Source organism: Molossus molossus, unplaced genomic scaffold (genome assembly GCF_014108415.1).
Source record: "Molossus molossus isolate mMolMol1 unplaced genomic scaffold, mMolMol1.p scaffold_m16_p_11, whole genome shotgun sequence".
In the NCBI taxonomy this organism is placed as follows: domain Eukaryota; kingdom Metazoa; phylum Chordata; class Mammalia; order Chiroptera; family Molossidae; genus Molossus; species Molossus molossus.
In genome coordinates this window covers 868,361-884,299 of record NW_023425346.1, presented here as the reverse complement: position 1 = coordinate 884,299, position 15,939 = coordinate 868,361, and the positions used below count along the sequence as shown (strand labels likewise).

The 15,939-nt window shown below is 41.7% G+C and overlaps 2 protein-coding genes and 1 pseudogene across 4 annotated transcripts in view; 1 reads left to right on the top strand and 2 right to left on the bottom strand.

Moving 5' to 3' along the window:
* The window catches only part of UGGT1 (UDP-glucose glycoprotein glucosyltransferase 1), a 147,818-nt gene that overhangs the window by 42,798 nt on the left and 89,081 nt on the right, over window positions 1-15,939 (top strand). For all 3 annotated transcript variants that reach the window (XM_036254953.1, XM_036254952.1, XM_036254954.1), the window contains exons 16-17: window positions 2,694-2,829; window positions 6,439-6,570. In XM_036254953.1, coding sequence (XP_036110846.1) covers window positions 2,694-2,829; window positions 6,439-6,570 — 268 coding nt within the window. The remainder of the gene's footprint in view (window positions 1-2,693; window positions 2,830-6,438; window positions 6,571-15,939) is intronic.
* On the bottom strand, window positions 12,289-13,175 carry LOC118625786 (annotated as a pseudogene).
* On the bottom strand, window positions 15,327-15,539 carry LOC118625787 (40S ribosomal protein S21-like). The gene has a single exon (XM_036254956.1). The coding sequence runs from the start codon at window positions 15,537-15,539 to the stop codon at window positions 15,327-15,329; it is 213 nt and encodes a 70-aa protein (XP_036110849.1).

Genomic DNA, 15,939 nt, shown 5'->3' with positions numbered 1-15,939 from the left:
CACATCCTCACCAGCATTTGGTGTTGTCAGTGTTTCTGTTTTAGCCGTCCTAATAGTATATCTCACTGAAATTCCTCAATGATATGTGATGTCAAGCATCTTTTTATATACTTGGTTGCAACTGCATGTCTTGTTTGGCGTGGTGGTGTTCAGACTTTTTGTCCATTAATAACGGTTGTTTTTTTTTTAAATTGTGTGTTTTAAGAGTTCTTTTTATATTCTAGATATCAGTCCTTTATCAGGTGTGTGTTTTACACAGATTTCCTGCCAGTCTGTGGCTTGTCTTTATTCTCTTAACAGTTTCTTTTGCAGATAAGTTCTTAATTTAAATGAAGTCCACGTTATTAATTTTTTGTCACAGGTCATGCTTTTGATGTTAGATCTAATAAGTTAAGATTATCAGCATTTTCTTTTATTTTCTAGGAATTTTATACTTTTGTATTTTACATTTTTTTGTCTATGATCCATTTTAAGTTCATTTTTGTGAAGGTTATTAAAAGGACCATCCTTTCTCTGCTGAGTAACTTAGCTCCAGGAGGGGCTGATGGCCTCTGCAAACCCTCTTCCCTCTGCAGCCCTCTTCCCTCTCTCTGCAGCCCTCTTCCCTCTGCAGCCCTCTTCCCTCTGCAGCCCTCTTCCCTCTGCAGCCCTCTTCCCTCTTTCTGCAGCCCTCTTCCCTCTTTCTGCAGCCCTCTTCCCTCTGCAGCCCTCTTCCCTCTCTGCAGCCCTCCTTCCCTCTCTCTGCAGCCCTCTTCCCTCTCTCTGCAGCCCTCCTTCCCTCTCTCTGCAGCCCTCTTCCCTCTCTGCAGCCCTCCTTCCCTCTCTCTGCAGCCCTCTTCCCTCTCTCTGCAGCCCTCCTTCCCTCTCTCTGCAGCCCTCCTTCCCTCTCTCTGCAGCCTTCCTTCCCTCTCTCTGCAGCCCTCTTCCCTCTCTGCAGCCCTCCTTCCCTCTCTCTGCAGCCCTCTTCCCTCTCTCTGCAGCCCTCTTCCCTCTCTCTGCAGCCCTCCTTCCCTCTCTCTGCAGTCCTCCTTCCCTCTGCCAGCAGTGCAGCCCTTTATCTCCGCCTGTGCATGTGTAATGGTGTCTCTTTGTGCTCTGTTCCTTTAATTAAAAAATTTTTTGAAAATATATTTTTTATCCTCACCTGAGGACATTTTTGCATTTGTTTTGGATAGAGCAAGAGCGGGGGAAGGAGGAAGAGAGAGAGAAACATCGATTTGAGAGAGACACATTGAGTGGCCGCCACCCACACGATCCCATCCAGGGCTGGGGACAAACTGCAACGGGGGTACGTGCCCTTAGTGGGAACTGAACCCAGGACTCTCTAGTCCACATGCTGACGCTCTAACCACTGAAACAAACCAGCCAGGGCTCTTTAAAATTTTATAATGTAATACATTCTAACCTCAGTTGTAGTTTTTGATGGACAGTTGTAAATGTTTTTTATTTTTTTTTGCAGTCATCTTCAGATAGAGTGGGAAGGAGAGAGGGAGAGAGAGAAACATCGATGTGAGAGACACATTGAGTGGTCGCCACTCACGTGACCCCTACTGGGGCCGGAGACAAACTGCAACTGAGGTACTTGCCTTTAGCGGGAACTGAACCCAGGACTCTCTGGTCCGCGGGGGCGCTCAAACCGCTGAGCAAAACCGGCCAGTGCTAGTAAATGTTTTTATGCTTTCCATTTACCCACAATTCTCACATTACCGATGTTAAATTTCAAAATCCCTCTCCCTTCTGTGTATTTTCACATTCTGAAAATTTTCACTTTTCCGAATTTTCTTTTAAAAGCAGAACAAAATCTTGATGTAAAACTATAGCAATACCCATTATGTCAGTAATGGCCTTGTTTCACAATGTGGAAACAGCTTGCTTTAACAGTTGAAATTCTGAGCCACCTTTGGGAACCTGCCTGCTTTTTCATTCTGAGTGATTACTGCCTTTGCCAACCCTATTAGTATGTGAACTGCGGTTTTCAATAATGAATAGTTCTCCTCTGTTCGCTACAGTATTTGTGTGGGGTATGTTCCCTTTAACCGCTGCCTTTTTTTTTTCAATCACAATTTACATTCAGTATTGTTTTGCGTGAGTTTCAGGTGGATAGCATAGTGGTTGGACCATCATATACTTTACAAAGTGTTCCCCTCGATATTTCCAGTACTCAACTAGAACCATAATAATAGTTATGACAATATTATTGACTCTGGTTCCTGTGCTGCACTTTATACCCCTCTGACTCTTTTGTAACCACCAGTCTGCACTTCTTAATCCCTTCACCTTTTTCACCCAGTCCTCAACCCTCTTCCCCTCTGGCAGTCATCAGTCTGTTCTCTGTATCTGTTTCAATTTCGTGTGCTCGTTTATTTTATTTTTTAGATTCCACATGTAAATGAAATCACATGGTATTTGCCTGACTTATTTCACTTAGCTTAATACCTTCTAGGTCCATCCATGCTGTCACAAATGGTAATTCATTTTTGTTTTGTGGCTGAGTAATATTCCATTGTGTGAGTGTGTGTGTGTGTGTGTGTGTGTGTACTTTTTTTATACACTCACCTATTGATGAGCACTTGGGTATTGCTTCTATATCTTGGCTGGTGTAAATAACACTGCAGTGAACATAGGGGTTCATTGCCCATTTGTGTTCTTTGAGATGTTTCTTTTGTTTTTTTCCCCTTCCTTCTTTCCCTTAGACTTGGTTTAATCTTTGTGGTTAATGACTCTGAAGATGTGGATGGGATGCAGGATGCTGGAGTGGCCATCATGAGGGCGTACAATTATGTTGCTCAAGAGGTGGATGGTTACCATGCTTTCCAGACTCTGACACATGTATGTTTTCATTCAAAATGGTGAAACTTTTAAAGTCTAACTTATTCTAAGAAAAAAGCATGTGGTAAGGGGATTCAATATATTTGTAAAGAGCAAAAGTAAGAAATTATTCACACAAACTTTGTGTTTTATTTTTCCAGAGTTGCCTTTACTTTATTGATGGACTGATGTTAGTAATAGATTGCTGTGATTTCAGCTAAGATAATCTTTCTTAGGAGCCCTACTAATATATATTAATTAGACTTCTGACTTCTGGTGATTTGAACTCACTAATTAGTGTCTTTTGGTAAATGTGATGTTCTCTACTTGTTTTAAAATTCTCACCAAGGATATTTTTCCATTAATCTTCAGTCAGAGTGGGAGAGAGAGAGAAAGAGGGAAAGAAAGAGAGGGAGACAGGGAGAGAGAAACATCCATGTGAGGGAGACACATTGACTGGCTGCCTCCCGCATGACCCTAACCAGGGTTGGGGATGAACTGCAGCAGAGTTACGTGCCCTTGACTGGAATTGAACCCGCAACTCTTTGGTCTGTGGGTCGATGCTCTAACCGTTGAGCAAAACCAGCCAGGGCATTCTCTACTTGTTTAAAAAAGTGTTTGTTTGTTTTTTTCACCTTTAAGATCATCATGATATTTTCATTGGGATTCAGTTTACTATTTAAGTCATAAAATTCTTATTGTCTGTTTTCTTCATATTAACTGAAAACTTTTAAATGCCTTCATTTCATATATATTTAACATACTTGCTCAAGTTCAAAGAACTCCTTTTTTTAATTTTTCAATATAAAGAACTTCAGATTTAATAAGTTAAAAAATTATTATATTCAGAAGAAGTAACAGTTCTTTTGTTTATATTTTAGTGGTAGTGATATCTCTAAAGCAATTGATTTTCAGCACTTTCATTTTACTTGAAAACATGAAGCCCGTCTACTGTTTATTATGTTTATTGTTTAGAGTTCGATCAGGGGTATTATTTTATTAGTTAAAATGCATTATTTTGTTAGTTAAAATGTATTATTTATTTGGCTAACATTCACCAAAGACTATTTACCAGACCTGGTATTAGTTGTGAGGGATACAAAAGAGTAAGATGCCACCTATATGTCTTCAGAGACCTCCAAGTTTAGTGGGGACCCTCCAGATAGATGCTCTGTAACCATGTGGGAAGCACAGCGGGCTGTGGCCCCACTGGGCCCTCAGACCACAAGGGAGGTCGTGGGCATGTTTGTGCAGGGGACATTGTCCCAGCCGAGTGGAGGAGGGAGAACAGGAGTCCACTGAATAATGGCTGCAGGTCAGAGATAGTGATTCTGAGTTAGTGTGATTTGAGTACAGAATGGTAAGAGCAGAGTGGAAAGGGGAACCTGACCATTGAAGCCATCAGGCGAGGTAGCAGGTGTCCAGATCACACGCTCAATCCACTGAGCCACACCGGCCAGGCTAAAATCTATTTTTTTTAATCCTTACTCGAGGACATTTTTACATTCATCTTCAGATAGAGCGGAAGGGAGAGAGAGAGAGAAACATGATGTGAGAGAGACACATCGAGTGGTTGCCACCCACTTGACCCCAGCCAGGGCTGGGGACAAACTGCAACCGAGGTACGCGCCCTTAGCGGGAACTGAACCCGGGTCTCCCTGGTCTGCGGGTTGATGCTCTAACCACTGAGCCACACCAGCCAGGGTGCCAACTTTATTTTTTTAAAGTCACAGAAGAAAAAATCATCAGATTTGTGTAGAAATACAAAAGACCCTGAATAGCCAAAGCAATCCTCAGAAAAAGAACAAAGCCAGAGGTATTACACTGCCTGACTTCAAATTATATTACAGACCTGCAATAATCAAAACAGCATGGTACTGGCAGAAAAACAACACATTGACCAATGGGATAGAATTGAGAGCCCAGAAATAAAACCACATGTAAATGGGTAAATAATTTTTGACAAAGGAGCCACAAACACACGATGGAGAAAAGAAAGCCTCTTCAATACATGGTGCTGGGGGAATTGGAAGCTACATGCAAAAGAATGAAACTAGACCACAGTTTCTTCCTATGTGCAAAAATTAATTAATTAATTAATTATTTTTTAATCCTCACCAGAGGACTTTTTTCCATTTTTTGTTCAGATAGAGTGGGAGGGAGAGAGAGAGAGAGAGAGAGAAACATCGACGTGAAAGGGACACATCGAGTAGTTGCCATCCACACCACCCCAACCAGGGCCAGGAATAAACTGCAACTGAGGTATGTGCCCTTAGTGGGAACTGAACCCGGGTGTCTCTGGACCGCAGGCCGACGCTCTAACTGCTGAGCCAAACAGGCCAGGGCCAAAAATTAATTTAAAATGGATCAACGACCTAAATATAAGATCAGAAATAATAAACTGCATAGAAGAAAACACAGGCACTAAACTTATGGACCTGGGTCTTAGTGAACATTTTATGAATTTCACCCCAAAGGCAAAGGAAGTATAGGCAAAAATAAATGAATGGGACTGTATCAAATTAAAACTCTCCTACACAGCAAACGAAACTGCCAACAAAACAAAAAGGCAACCAATCAAATGGGAGATAGTGTTTGCAAACAATAGTTCCGACAAGGGGCTAATATCCACAATTCATAAAGACTCACACTCAACAGCAAACAATTAAAAAGTGGTACCTCTCTCAAAAAAAGTCATAGAGATGGCCAACAGATATAAAAAGATGCTCAATTTTGCTAGCTATTAGGGGAATGCAAATCAAAACTACTGTGAGATACCACCTCACATCTATTAGAATGGCTGTTATCAACAAGACAAGTACTAAATGTTTGGGAGGTTGTAGAGTAAAAGGAGGCCTTGTTCACTGCTGTGGGAATGTAGACTGGTCCAGCCGCTGTGGGAAACAGTTGGTTCTCAAAAAATCAAAAATAGAGTTACCATGTGACCCAGCAATTTCTCCTGGGTATCTACCCGAAAAACTCAAAAATATTAATTTGCAAAGATTTATGCACCTCTATGTTCATCGTAGCATTATTTATGGTGGCCTGGACATGGTGACAACCAAAATGTCCTTCGTTTGAGAATTGGATAAAGAAGATGTGGTCCATACACAATGGAATACTACTCAGCCATAAGAAAAGATGAAATACTGCCATTTGTGACAGTAGGAATAGACCTTGAGAATATCATGCTAAGCAAATTATGTCAGGAAAAGCTAAGAACCATATGATGTCACTCTCGTGTGGGATATAAACTGAAACTCCTAGTCACAGACAGTGGTATGGAGGTCACCAGAGGGAAGGGCAGAAGCGTGGCTGGTAAAGGGACCTAACGTGGTGCCGGAGACTGCTTTACCTTGGTGGTGGGCACACACACAACGTACAGGTCATGTATCATAGATGTGTGTGCTCACAGCTGCATGACCCTGTTGACCCTAATACATGTAATTTAAAAGAAGGCATCTTGAGGTGTATGGAAAAGAGAACTGCTATTCCCATTTGATGTCATTTGACATTTTAAGAAAAACGATCATGTTTTCTTGCACATTCAGAAATCTTTTGTAATAAACACTCTGAAATTTGAATTTAAAAGTGAAGTTGATTAACCAGTTTTGTTTTTTTCTTTTTCAGATATATAATAAAGTAAGGACCGGAGAAAAGGTAAAAGTTGAACATGTGGTCAGTGTCCTGGAGAAGAAATATCCGTATGTAGAAGTGAATAGCATCTTGGGGATTGATTCTGCCTATGATCAAAAGCGGAAGGTAAACGTTATTTGCCCATCTGTCTGCAGCGCTGCACTTTTTTTACCCCATTGTTTTGGGGTTACCATTACTGATGGTGGTTCAGTGCTTAGGTACTTTGCATGTAAACATTTAGAAACCAGATCACTTTCCTGAGTTTGAAAATGCAGTTTACATTTCAATTTTGTGAAGGTACTGGTTTTTAGCGGGCCTGTTAACTGTTACATTGAAGCGCCGTTTCGTTTTCACAGTGGGGTGGTGTACTTGTATGATACGTTCTGGATAAAGTCTGGGAAGTGTGAGGTACGATTGCCAGGACATGAGGTGTAACAATGTGTAGCATTTATAGTTATTCAGACTAAAGATGCAAACATCTTTAAAATGTAATAATCAGAATTGCAAAATGTTGTAATAGATATAGAGAAATATTGAAAAATTTTATTTAAAAATAGTAATGTTCCTTGTGCTACATTAAGTACAGTAAAGGGCTCTTACCTTTTTTTTTTTAACCCTCACCTGAGGGCATTTTTCTTTAGATAGAGCAGGAGGGAGAGAAGGAGGAAGTGAGAGAGAGAAACATCCAGTGGTTGCCACGCACATGACGTACCAGGGACAAACTGCAACCGAGGTATGTGCCCTTAGCGGGAACCGAACCCAGGACTCTCCGGTCCACAGGCTGAAGCTCTAACCGCTGAGCCAAACCGGCCAGGGCAGGGCTCTTACCTTTTAAAAAAAATTTTTTATCAGCCCTGGCTGGTTTGGCTCAGCCGTTAGAGCATCAGCCCACAGACCAGAGAGGCCCAGGGTTGGTTCCCGCTAAGGGCACGTACCTCTGTTGCAGTTCGTCCCTGGCCCCTGTTGGGGTCATGTGGGTGGCAACCAGTCGATGTGTCTCTCTCATGTCGATGTTTTTCTCTCTTCCTCCCTCTCTCCCTCCCACTCTATCTGAAGAAAAATGCAAAGGGTAAAAAAAAATTTTTTTTTATCATTCCTCACCTGAGGATATTTTTTACACTGATTTTTAGAGAGAGGGGAGGGAGGGGTGGAGAGAGAGAGAGAGAGAGACTGAGAGAAACATCAGTGTGAGAGAGACACATGGATTGTTGCCTCCTGACCAGGCCAGGGATGGAACCTGCAGCCCAGTTAATGTGCCCTTGACAGGGAATTAAACCAGTGACCTTTTGGTGCACTGGCCGATGTCTAACCACTGAACAACACTACCCAAGGCAAGGGCTCTTACCTATTGCAAGCAGGAATGAGTGGTCATTTTATTGATAATAAATGTTATAGCAGTGAACCAAAATACATTTCCAGAACATTTTAATTTAAAACAATAAAAGGGTATTCCTTTACTAATGTTTTTCCTTTTTTTCAAATTAAAGACAAGGCCTTTGGTTCTTCTGTTTGGACATCTGAGCTATCCTTCCATTAGAAATCATTCTCATAATGATTTGTTTATAAATTCTCTTTATCTGAGACCAAAGTCCTTTGAGATTTTTTTTTTTTTAATCTTCACCTGAGGACATTTTTCCTTTTTTTGTTCAGATAGAGTGGGAGGGAGAGAGAGAAACATCGATGTGAAAGGGACACATCGAGTGGCTGCCTCCTGCGTGAACCAACCAGGACTGAGGACAAACTGCACCATGGTATGTGCCCTTAGCAGGAACCGAACCCGGGTCTTTCTGGACTGCAGGCCGACGCTCTAACCGCTGAGCCAAACAGGCCAGGGCTCCTTTGAGATTTTTGTAATCTTCCACCCCTCTCTTGTAGTTGTCTCACCCACATCTAATTCAGCATCAGCTATTTTTAGATTCTCACCTTTTTGAGTTTTTTTAGTCATTTAGTTTGTTTTGTTGGGGAAACCAACTTTTCCCTTTGGCAGTCATATTTTGTTGGCTGTATAATATTACTTTTTTTTTTTCATTCACTAAGAGAAATGGTTGGTTTGGAAACAGACACAACTGATTTTTGGTAAACATATAGCTCAAATGAGGGGAGCAAAGGTCTGTGTATTCCAGAGAGCAGCTCACCAGTGTAAGAGCTGAATGTGCTTTATAGCGTGTGTTTGTGGTATTAACTTGGTTAATTTATATTTGTTAAAAGATCTGCTACTGTCTACTGATCCTGGTTTTACAGGGATTCAACAAAAATGCCATTCAGTAAGAACAAAACGCAAGGACCTAACAACTGGAGACATGTCTGAAGTGCTTTGAAATAAGGAATACTGTTTTACTTTTAAACACATCTGATAGTATTGGGTAACTTCTCTGTGCCAGCCCTTATAATAGAAAGTTGAACAAGAGGGAGTGCCTATTCTTGGAGTGTCACACAGCCCATTGGGGAGTGATACACAGTAAGAGCTGTAAGATTTTGGTGGTTGTGATGTTAGTGTTTGCGTGTGGTGGGTGGGAGGCCCAGAAGGAGGGGCAGCCCTGGCAGTGTGGGACAGGCAGGTGATTGTTGGAAGCTTCCTACAGAGGTGGTGGCGCTTGCCTGCCCTGTGAAGGAAAGCTTTTAGAGGGCTGAATGAAAAAAGCAAAGTAAAACACAAACCACAGGTTTATTATATGTGGAAATTGATGTTGAGTGTCAAACTAATTAAATATTGGCTCTCTACCAAGACTTCTGAAAACGTAAATTCAAACCAGGAGCTAGTAGGTCTGTGAGGATGACATCTTGTTTCTCCTCTTCACTGTTTTCATTATGTGCTTTAGTGTTTTTTTACTTTTATTTTCATTTTACAGCCAGTGATAAGATTTCCCCCGGCTTCATTGAGGTGTAAATGACATGTAATGTTGTGTAAGTTTGAGGTGTACATGTGTTGATTGACACATGATAATTACAGCAGTGTCAGCTGACACCTCCACCACCTCATGTAATTACGTTTCTTTCAGTGGTGAGACTGTTTACGATCCCCTCTGAGCAGTTTTCAGACATCTGACAGGGCTGCTAAGTGGAGTCATCGTGCTGCACACTAGATCCCAGGAGCTTACTCATCTCATAAGTGGGAGCTTGTACCTTCCAAAAGTTCTCTCCATTTCTTTCTTTCTTTTTTTTTTTTGGTGGTACGTGCCCCTAGCAGTAACCGAACCTGGGACTCTCTGGTCCGCAGGCTGACGCTCAACCGCTGAGCCAAACTGGCCAGGGCAGTTCTCCCCATTTCTGCTACACCGCAGCCCAGACAACCAGCATTCTGTGTCTTTGTGTTTAGCTCGTTCGGATTCTACATATATTTGTCTTTTTCTTTCTGATTTATTTAAATCCGTATTGTTGCAAATGGCAGGACTTCTTTTTTTTCTTTTCATCCTCACCCGAGGACATTTTTCCATTTTTTGTTTGGACAGAGTGGGAGAGAGAGAGAGGGAAACATCAACGTGAAAGGGACACATCGAGTGGCTGCCACCCACACAACCAGCCAGGGCCGGGGACAAACTGCAACCGAGGTACATGCCCTTAGCGGGAACTGAACCCGGATCTCTCTGGACCGCAGGCGGATGCTCTAACCACTCAGTTTTACTTATTTCTTACACACACACACACACACACACCAGGGCAGTACTTATTTCTCTCTCACACACACACACCCTTCTATATCCATTCAATTGCTGACAGACACTTAGGTTGATTCCATGTCTTGGCTGTTGTAAGTAATGCTGCAATGAACATGGGAATGCAGATATCTCTGCGATCCTTACTTCATTTCTTTTAGCTGTATATCCAGAAGTGAGATTGCTGGATCATACAATAGTTTACTTTAAAATTTGTGAGGAACCTTCATGTTTTTTTCTGTATTGACTGAACCAGTTTACATTCCTACCAACTACAGGGAGCTCCCTTTTCTTCACACCTTCAACACTTGTTAATTTCTTGACTTATTTTAAAAATTAATTTATTTTTGTTACAGATGTTTCTCCTTTTGCCCCCATTGACACCCTCCTCCCGATCCCGCCCCCACCTTCAGCATTGTTGTCTGTGTCCATTGGTTATGCATACATGCATGTAAGTTCCTTGGTTTATCTCTTCCCTTGCCCCCCCTCCTTTGAGGTTGTCAGTCTGAACCCTACTTCTATGTCTCTGGATCTATTTGTTCATCAGCTTATTTTGTTCATTATATTCCACAAATACGTGAGATCATATGGTATTTGTGTGTCTCTGATTGGGTTATTTCGCTTAGCATAATGCTCCGCAGGTCCCTCCATGTCGTCTCAAAGGATAAGAGATCTTTCTTTCTTACAGCTGCATAGTGTTCCATTGTGCACATGTACCACAGCTTTTTTATCCATTCATCTGTTGATAGACACTTGCTCTGCCCATTTTTCAATTGGATTCTTTGTCTTCCTTTTGTTGAGTTGTATGAGTACTCTATATATTTTGGAAATTAACCCCTTATCTGATACATCATTGGCAATTATGCTCTCCCATATAGTGGGTCTCCTTTCCATTTTGATGCTTGTTTCTATTGCTGTGCAGAAGCTTTTTAGTTTGATGTAGTCCCATATATTAATTTTTTCCTTTGTTTCTCTTACCTTAGGTATTGTATCAGTGAAAATTCTGCTGTGTGTGATGTCTGAAATTTTGTTTTCTACATTTTCTTCCAGGATTTTTATGTATTCACAAGTCACATTTAAGTCTTTTATCCATTTTTTATTTATTGTTGTGCATGGTGTAAGTTGGTGGTTCTAGCTTCATTTTTTTGCATGTAGCTGTACAATTTTCCCAACACCATTTATTGAAGAGGCTGTCTTTACTCCATTGTATGTGCGTGCCACCTTTGTCAAATATTAATTGAGCATAATGTCTTGGGTCAATTTCTGGGTTCTCTGTTCTGTTCTACTGGTCTATGTGCCTGTTCTTGAGCCAGTACCAGGCTGTTTTGATTACAGTGGCTTTGTAGTATAACCTGATATCCGGTAATGTGATCCCTCCAACTTTGTTCTTCTTTTTCAAGACTGCTGTGGCTATTCAGGGTCTTTTTTTTGTTCCATATAAACTTTTGGAGTGTTTGTTCTAGTTCTGTGAAATATGTCATTGGTATTTTGATGGGGATTGCATTGAATGTATAGATTGCTTTGGGTAGTATGGACATTTTAATGATGTTTATTCTTCCAATCCATGAACAAGGTATGTGCTTTCACTTTTTTATATCTTCCTCTGTGTCTTTTTTCAATTACTTGTAGTTTTCTATGAACACGTTCTTTACTTCTTTGGTTCAGTTTATTCCTAGGTATCTTACTTTTTATTCTGCAATGGTATATTGGGATTGTTGTTTTAGTTTCTCTTTTCTGTGAGTTTATTGGTGTATAAGAATGCCATCGATTTCTTGATGTTAATTTTGTAACCTGCTGCTTTGTTGAATTCAGTTATTATATCTAATAGATTTTGATGGAGTCCTTAGGGTTTTCCATGTACAGTATCATGTCATTTGCAAATAATGACAGTTTGAATTCCTCCTTTCAAATTTGGATCCTTTTATGTTTTATTCATGTCTAATTGCCGTGGCTAAGACTTCCAGAACTATGTTACATAAGAGTGGCGGAAGTGGGCATCCCTGTCTTGTTCCTGTTCTTAAGGGGAATGCTTTTAGTTTTTGCCCATTGAGTATGATATTGGCTGTAGGTTTTTCTTTTCTTTTTTACAATCAAAATAATTCCACATTGGTCTTATACCCCATGAAACCTTGAGATTAATGAACTATAGTCCTCAAACACTTGTATCTGCATCCACATTTGCTAAAACACATCAGTCTACTTCATACTGGCTCATCATCAACTTCCTGCTGTATTCATGGGCCAGAATTAGTGCCCCATTGGTAGGGAACACTCGCATAATAACAGGTTTCAGTCCAGAATATAAGGCCATTATTCCTTCATTTTTCACAACACTTGTACAAGTTCCAGTAAATCCTGTATATTTTCCAGACATGGAAAAAACTTGAATTCTGGACTTGATACAGTCCACTGGGTAAACAGCAAGCCAGAGGCAAATTCCACCAACTCCACCACCTAACATCAAAGGGACAGGGCCTAGTTCACCTTTGGATCTCCCTGACGCAAAAATCGATCGAGTCTCTTCATAGCCTCTGAAGAAGAAATAACCCGGTCCTTCTTGAAGCACAATACTTGAGAGTCCAAGGTAGAAGCCCAGGGGGCCGTGCTTTCTCAGGGTGCTCTTCACCACAGACTAGCCGTTGTCCTGGCTCTTGGGTATCTTTCCCGAGGTCTCCGTTTGGTACATGGTCTGCAGCTCGGTGGGGCAGACGACCAGCGCAGGGCAGCAGAGGCCAGGGAGCCAGCGGCCTCGTTCTGCACGTCCCTCATCTCGGCCTGCGCGTCCGCTCCCACCGCCTCCCGCACCTCCTGCTGGCAGAAGCCATAGCTCATGAAGAGGACCGAGTTCACCGCCACGTTGGTGATGAGTGCTGGGCCGGGCCCCTTGTAGAAACCCCCGAAGCCCACCTGCGAGTAGGTCTTCAGGCAGCAGTCAGTGAGGCCCCTGTACATGTTGGGGAACGTCTGCATCTTCACTTTCATCGTGTCAAAGGGCTGCCGGGTCAACACACATGCTGTGCCCCCTGCAGCCCCTGCCGTGAGGTCGATGGCAGCTTGGATGGCAGGGTTGGACGTCATCTGTGCTTCCTCCTTGGCTGGGCTCTGTGGGAGGCAACTCCGTGAAGCTTGTCCCTGCCAATGGGCTGCGCGTCCTGCTCTGGGGCCTGCAGCCACTCTCCCTGCGCAGCCTCGGGCCGCTTAACCCCCACGTGGTCCAGGCCGGGCGGGCCCCCCGCCCCGCGCCAGGGCCCCCAGGCCGGCGGCTATGGGGTTTTCATACATACCGTTTATTATGTTGAGTTATGGTCCCTCTGTGCCCGCATTGCTGAGCGTTTTTGTAAGAAATGGGTGCTGGATTTTGTCGAATGGTTTTTCAGCGCTGATTGATAAGATCATATGGTTTTTATCTTTCATTTTGTTTATGTGGTGTATCACATTTATTGGTTTGTGAATACTGTACCATTCTTGCATCCCTGGGATGAATCCCACGTGGTCATGGTGAATAATTTTTTTAATGTGTTGCAAGATCTGATTTGCTAATATTTTGTTAAGGATTTTGGTATCTATGTTCATCAGGGACATTGGCTTGTAGGTTTTTTCCTTTGTAGTGGCTTTATCTGGTTATGGAGTTAGAATTATGCTGACCATTTAAAACGAGTTTGGGAGTCTTTCTTCTTGATTTTTTTGGAACAGTTTGAGGAGAATGGGTATTCGATCTTCTTTGAATGTTCTGTAAAACTGCCCGGTAAAGCCATCTGGGCCTGTGCTTTTGTTTGCTAGGAGTTTCTTGATTACATTTTCAGTTTCCTTAGTTGTTACTGGTGTGTTCAAGTTTTCTATCTCTTCCCTGTTCAGTTGGGAAATTGTGTGAGTCTAGAAATTTGGCCATTTCGCCTAGATTCTCCAATTTGTTGGCATATAATTGTTCATAGTATTTTTTAATGATCCTTTATATTACTGTGGTGTAGGTTGTTACTTCTTTTACGTTTCTGATTTTGTTTATTTGGGTCCTCTTTCTTTGTTTCTTGGTGAGTGTGGCTAAGGGTCCATTGATCTTGTTTATTTTTTCAAAGAAACAGCTCTTTGTGTCATTGATCTTTTGAATTATTTTTTTAGTTTCTATGTCATTTATTTCTGCTCTGACCTTTATTATTTCTTTCCTTCTACTTGCTCTGGGTTTTTCTATTCTGTTTACTTTCTAGTTCTTTAAGTTGTAGGGTTAGAAATTTTTTTTTTATTTTTGAGGTAGGCCTGTAGTGCTATGAACTTCTCTCTCAGGACTGCTTTTACTATGTCCCATAGATTTTGTGTTGTTGTGTGTTCATTTTCATTGGTTTCTGGGAAGTTTTTGATTTCTTCCTTGATGTCTTTGGTAACCCATTCACTGTTTAATAACATGCTATTTAGCCTCTATGTGTTTGAATGTTTTTGAGTGTTTTTATTGTAATTAATTTCTAGTTTTATTCCATTGTGATCTGAGAAGATGCTTGATATGATTTCAGTCATCTTGAACTTGTCGAGATTTAGTTTGTGTCTTAACATGTGGTCTACCTTTGAGAATGCCCCATGTGCACTTGAGAACAATCTGTATTCTGCAGTTTTGGGGTGCAATTCTCTGTAGATATCTATTAAATCCATTTGACCTAGTGCATCATTTAGAATCTGTTTCCTTGTTAATTTTTTGTCTGGAGGATCTATCCAGTGATGTCAGCAGGGTGTTGAAGTCCCCTGCTATGATTGTATTGCTGTTGATTTCTCCTTTAAAGTCCTCTAGAAGTTTAAAATATATTTTGGTGCTCCTGTATTGGGTGCATATATGTTCACCAAGGTTATATCTTCCTGTTGGATAGCTCTTTCAATATTATGTAGTGGCCTTCTTTGTCTCTAGTTATGGCCTTCATTTTGAAGTCTATTTTATCGGATATGAGTATTGCTACCCCAGCTTTTTCCTCCTTTCTGTTTGCTTGGAAAGTTTTCTTCTATTCCTTCACTTTCAACCTATATGAGTCTTTTGTTGTGAGGTAGGTTTCTTATAAACAACATATATATGAATCATGCTTTCTTATCCATTTAGCTACTCTGTGTCTTTTAGTCGGAGCATTTAATTCATTTACATTTAAGTTATTCTTTTTTTTTGCTGTTACTCTCATTTATTTGCTGGGGGGGTTCCACTATTTATTTATGAAAAATTTCACATCTGTGATGCTCTCTGCCATCAGCCTTGACCAGTCAGAGAATGGAATCATCTGACTCCTCCATCCTGCGAATAGCCCTGCAGATAGCATAGGTTTTAAACAGGCCGTTGAACCTGCCTGTCACTTTGTGGATTTTTGCCACATTCATCTGGATGGACACGTGGTCCATGGCACCGATGATGCGGTTGCTGGCGGAGCATTTCCGCGGCATGTACAAGTCCACGAACTCACCAGCGTTCTTCTGCATGTCCAGGGCGCGCCTGCATCGATGTAACCAGGTGTTCAAACCTCCTGACAACATATGATATTTGCCTTCTTAAAATTTAATCCGGCCCTGGCCGGTTTGGCTCAGCGGTTGGAGCGTCGGCCTGCGGTCCTGAGATACCCGGGTTCGGTTCCCGCTGGGGGCGTGTACCTCGGTTGCAGTTTGTCCCCAGCCCTGGTCGGTTTTGCGGGTGGCGGCCACTCGATGTGTCCCTTTCACGTCGATGTTTCTCTCTCTCTCTCTGTTCCTCTCTCTCCCTCCCACCCTACCTGAACAAAAAATGGAAAAATGTCCTCGGGTGAGGATAAAAAAAAAAGAAAAAAAAAAAAAAATTTAATCCGAAATATCTTTTGCATCTAAAACTGTATGTGGTATTTTCCAG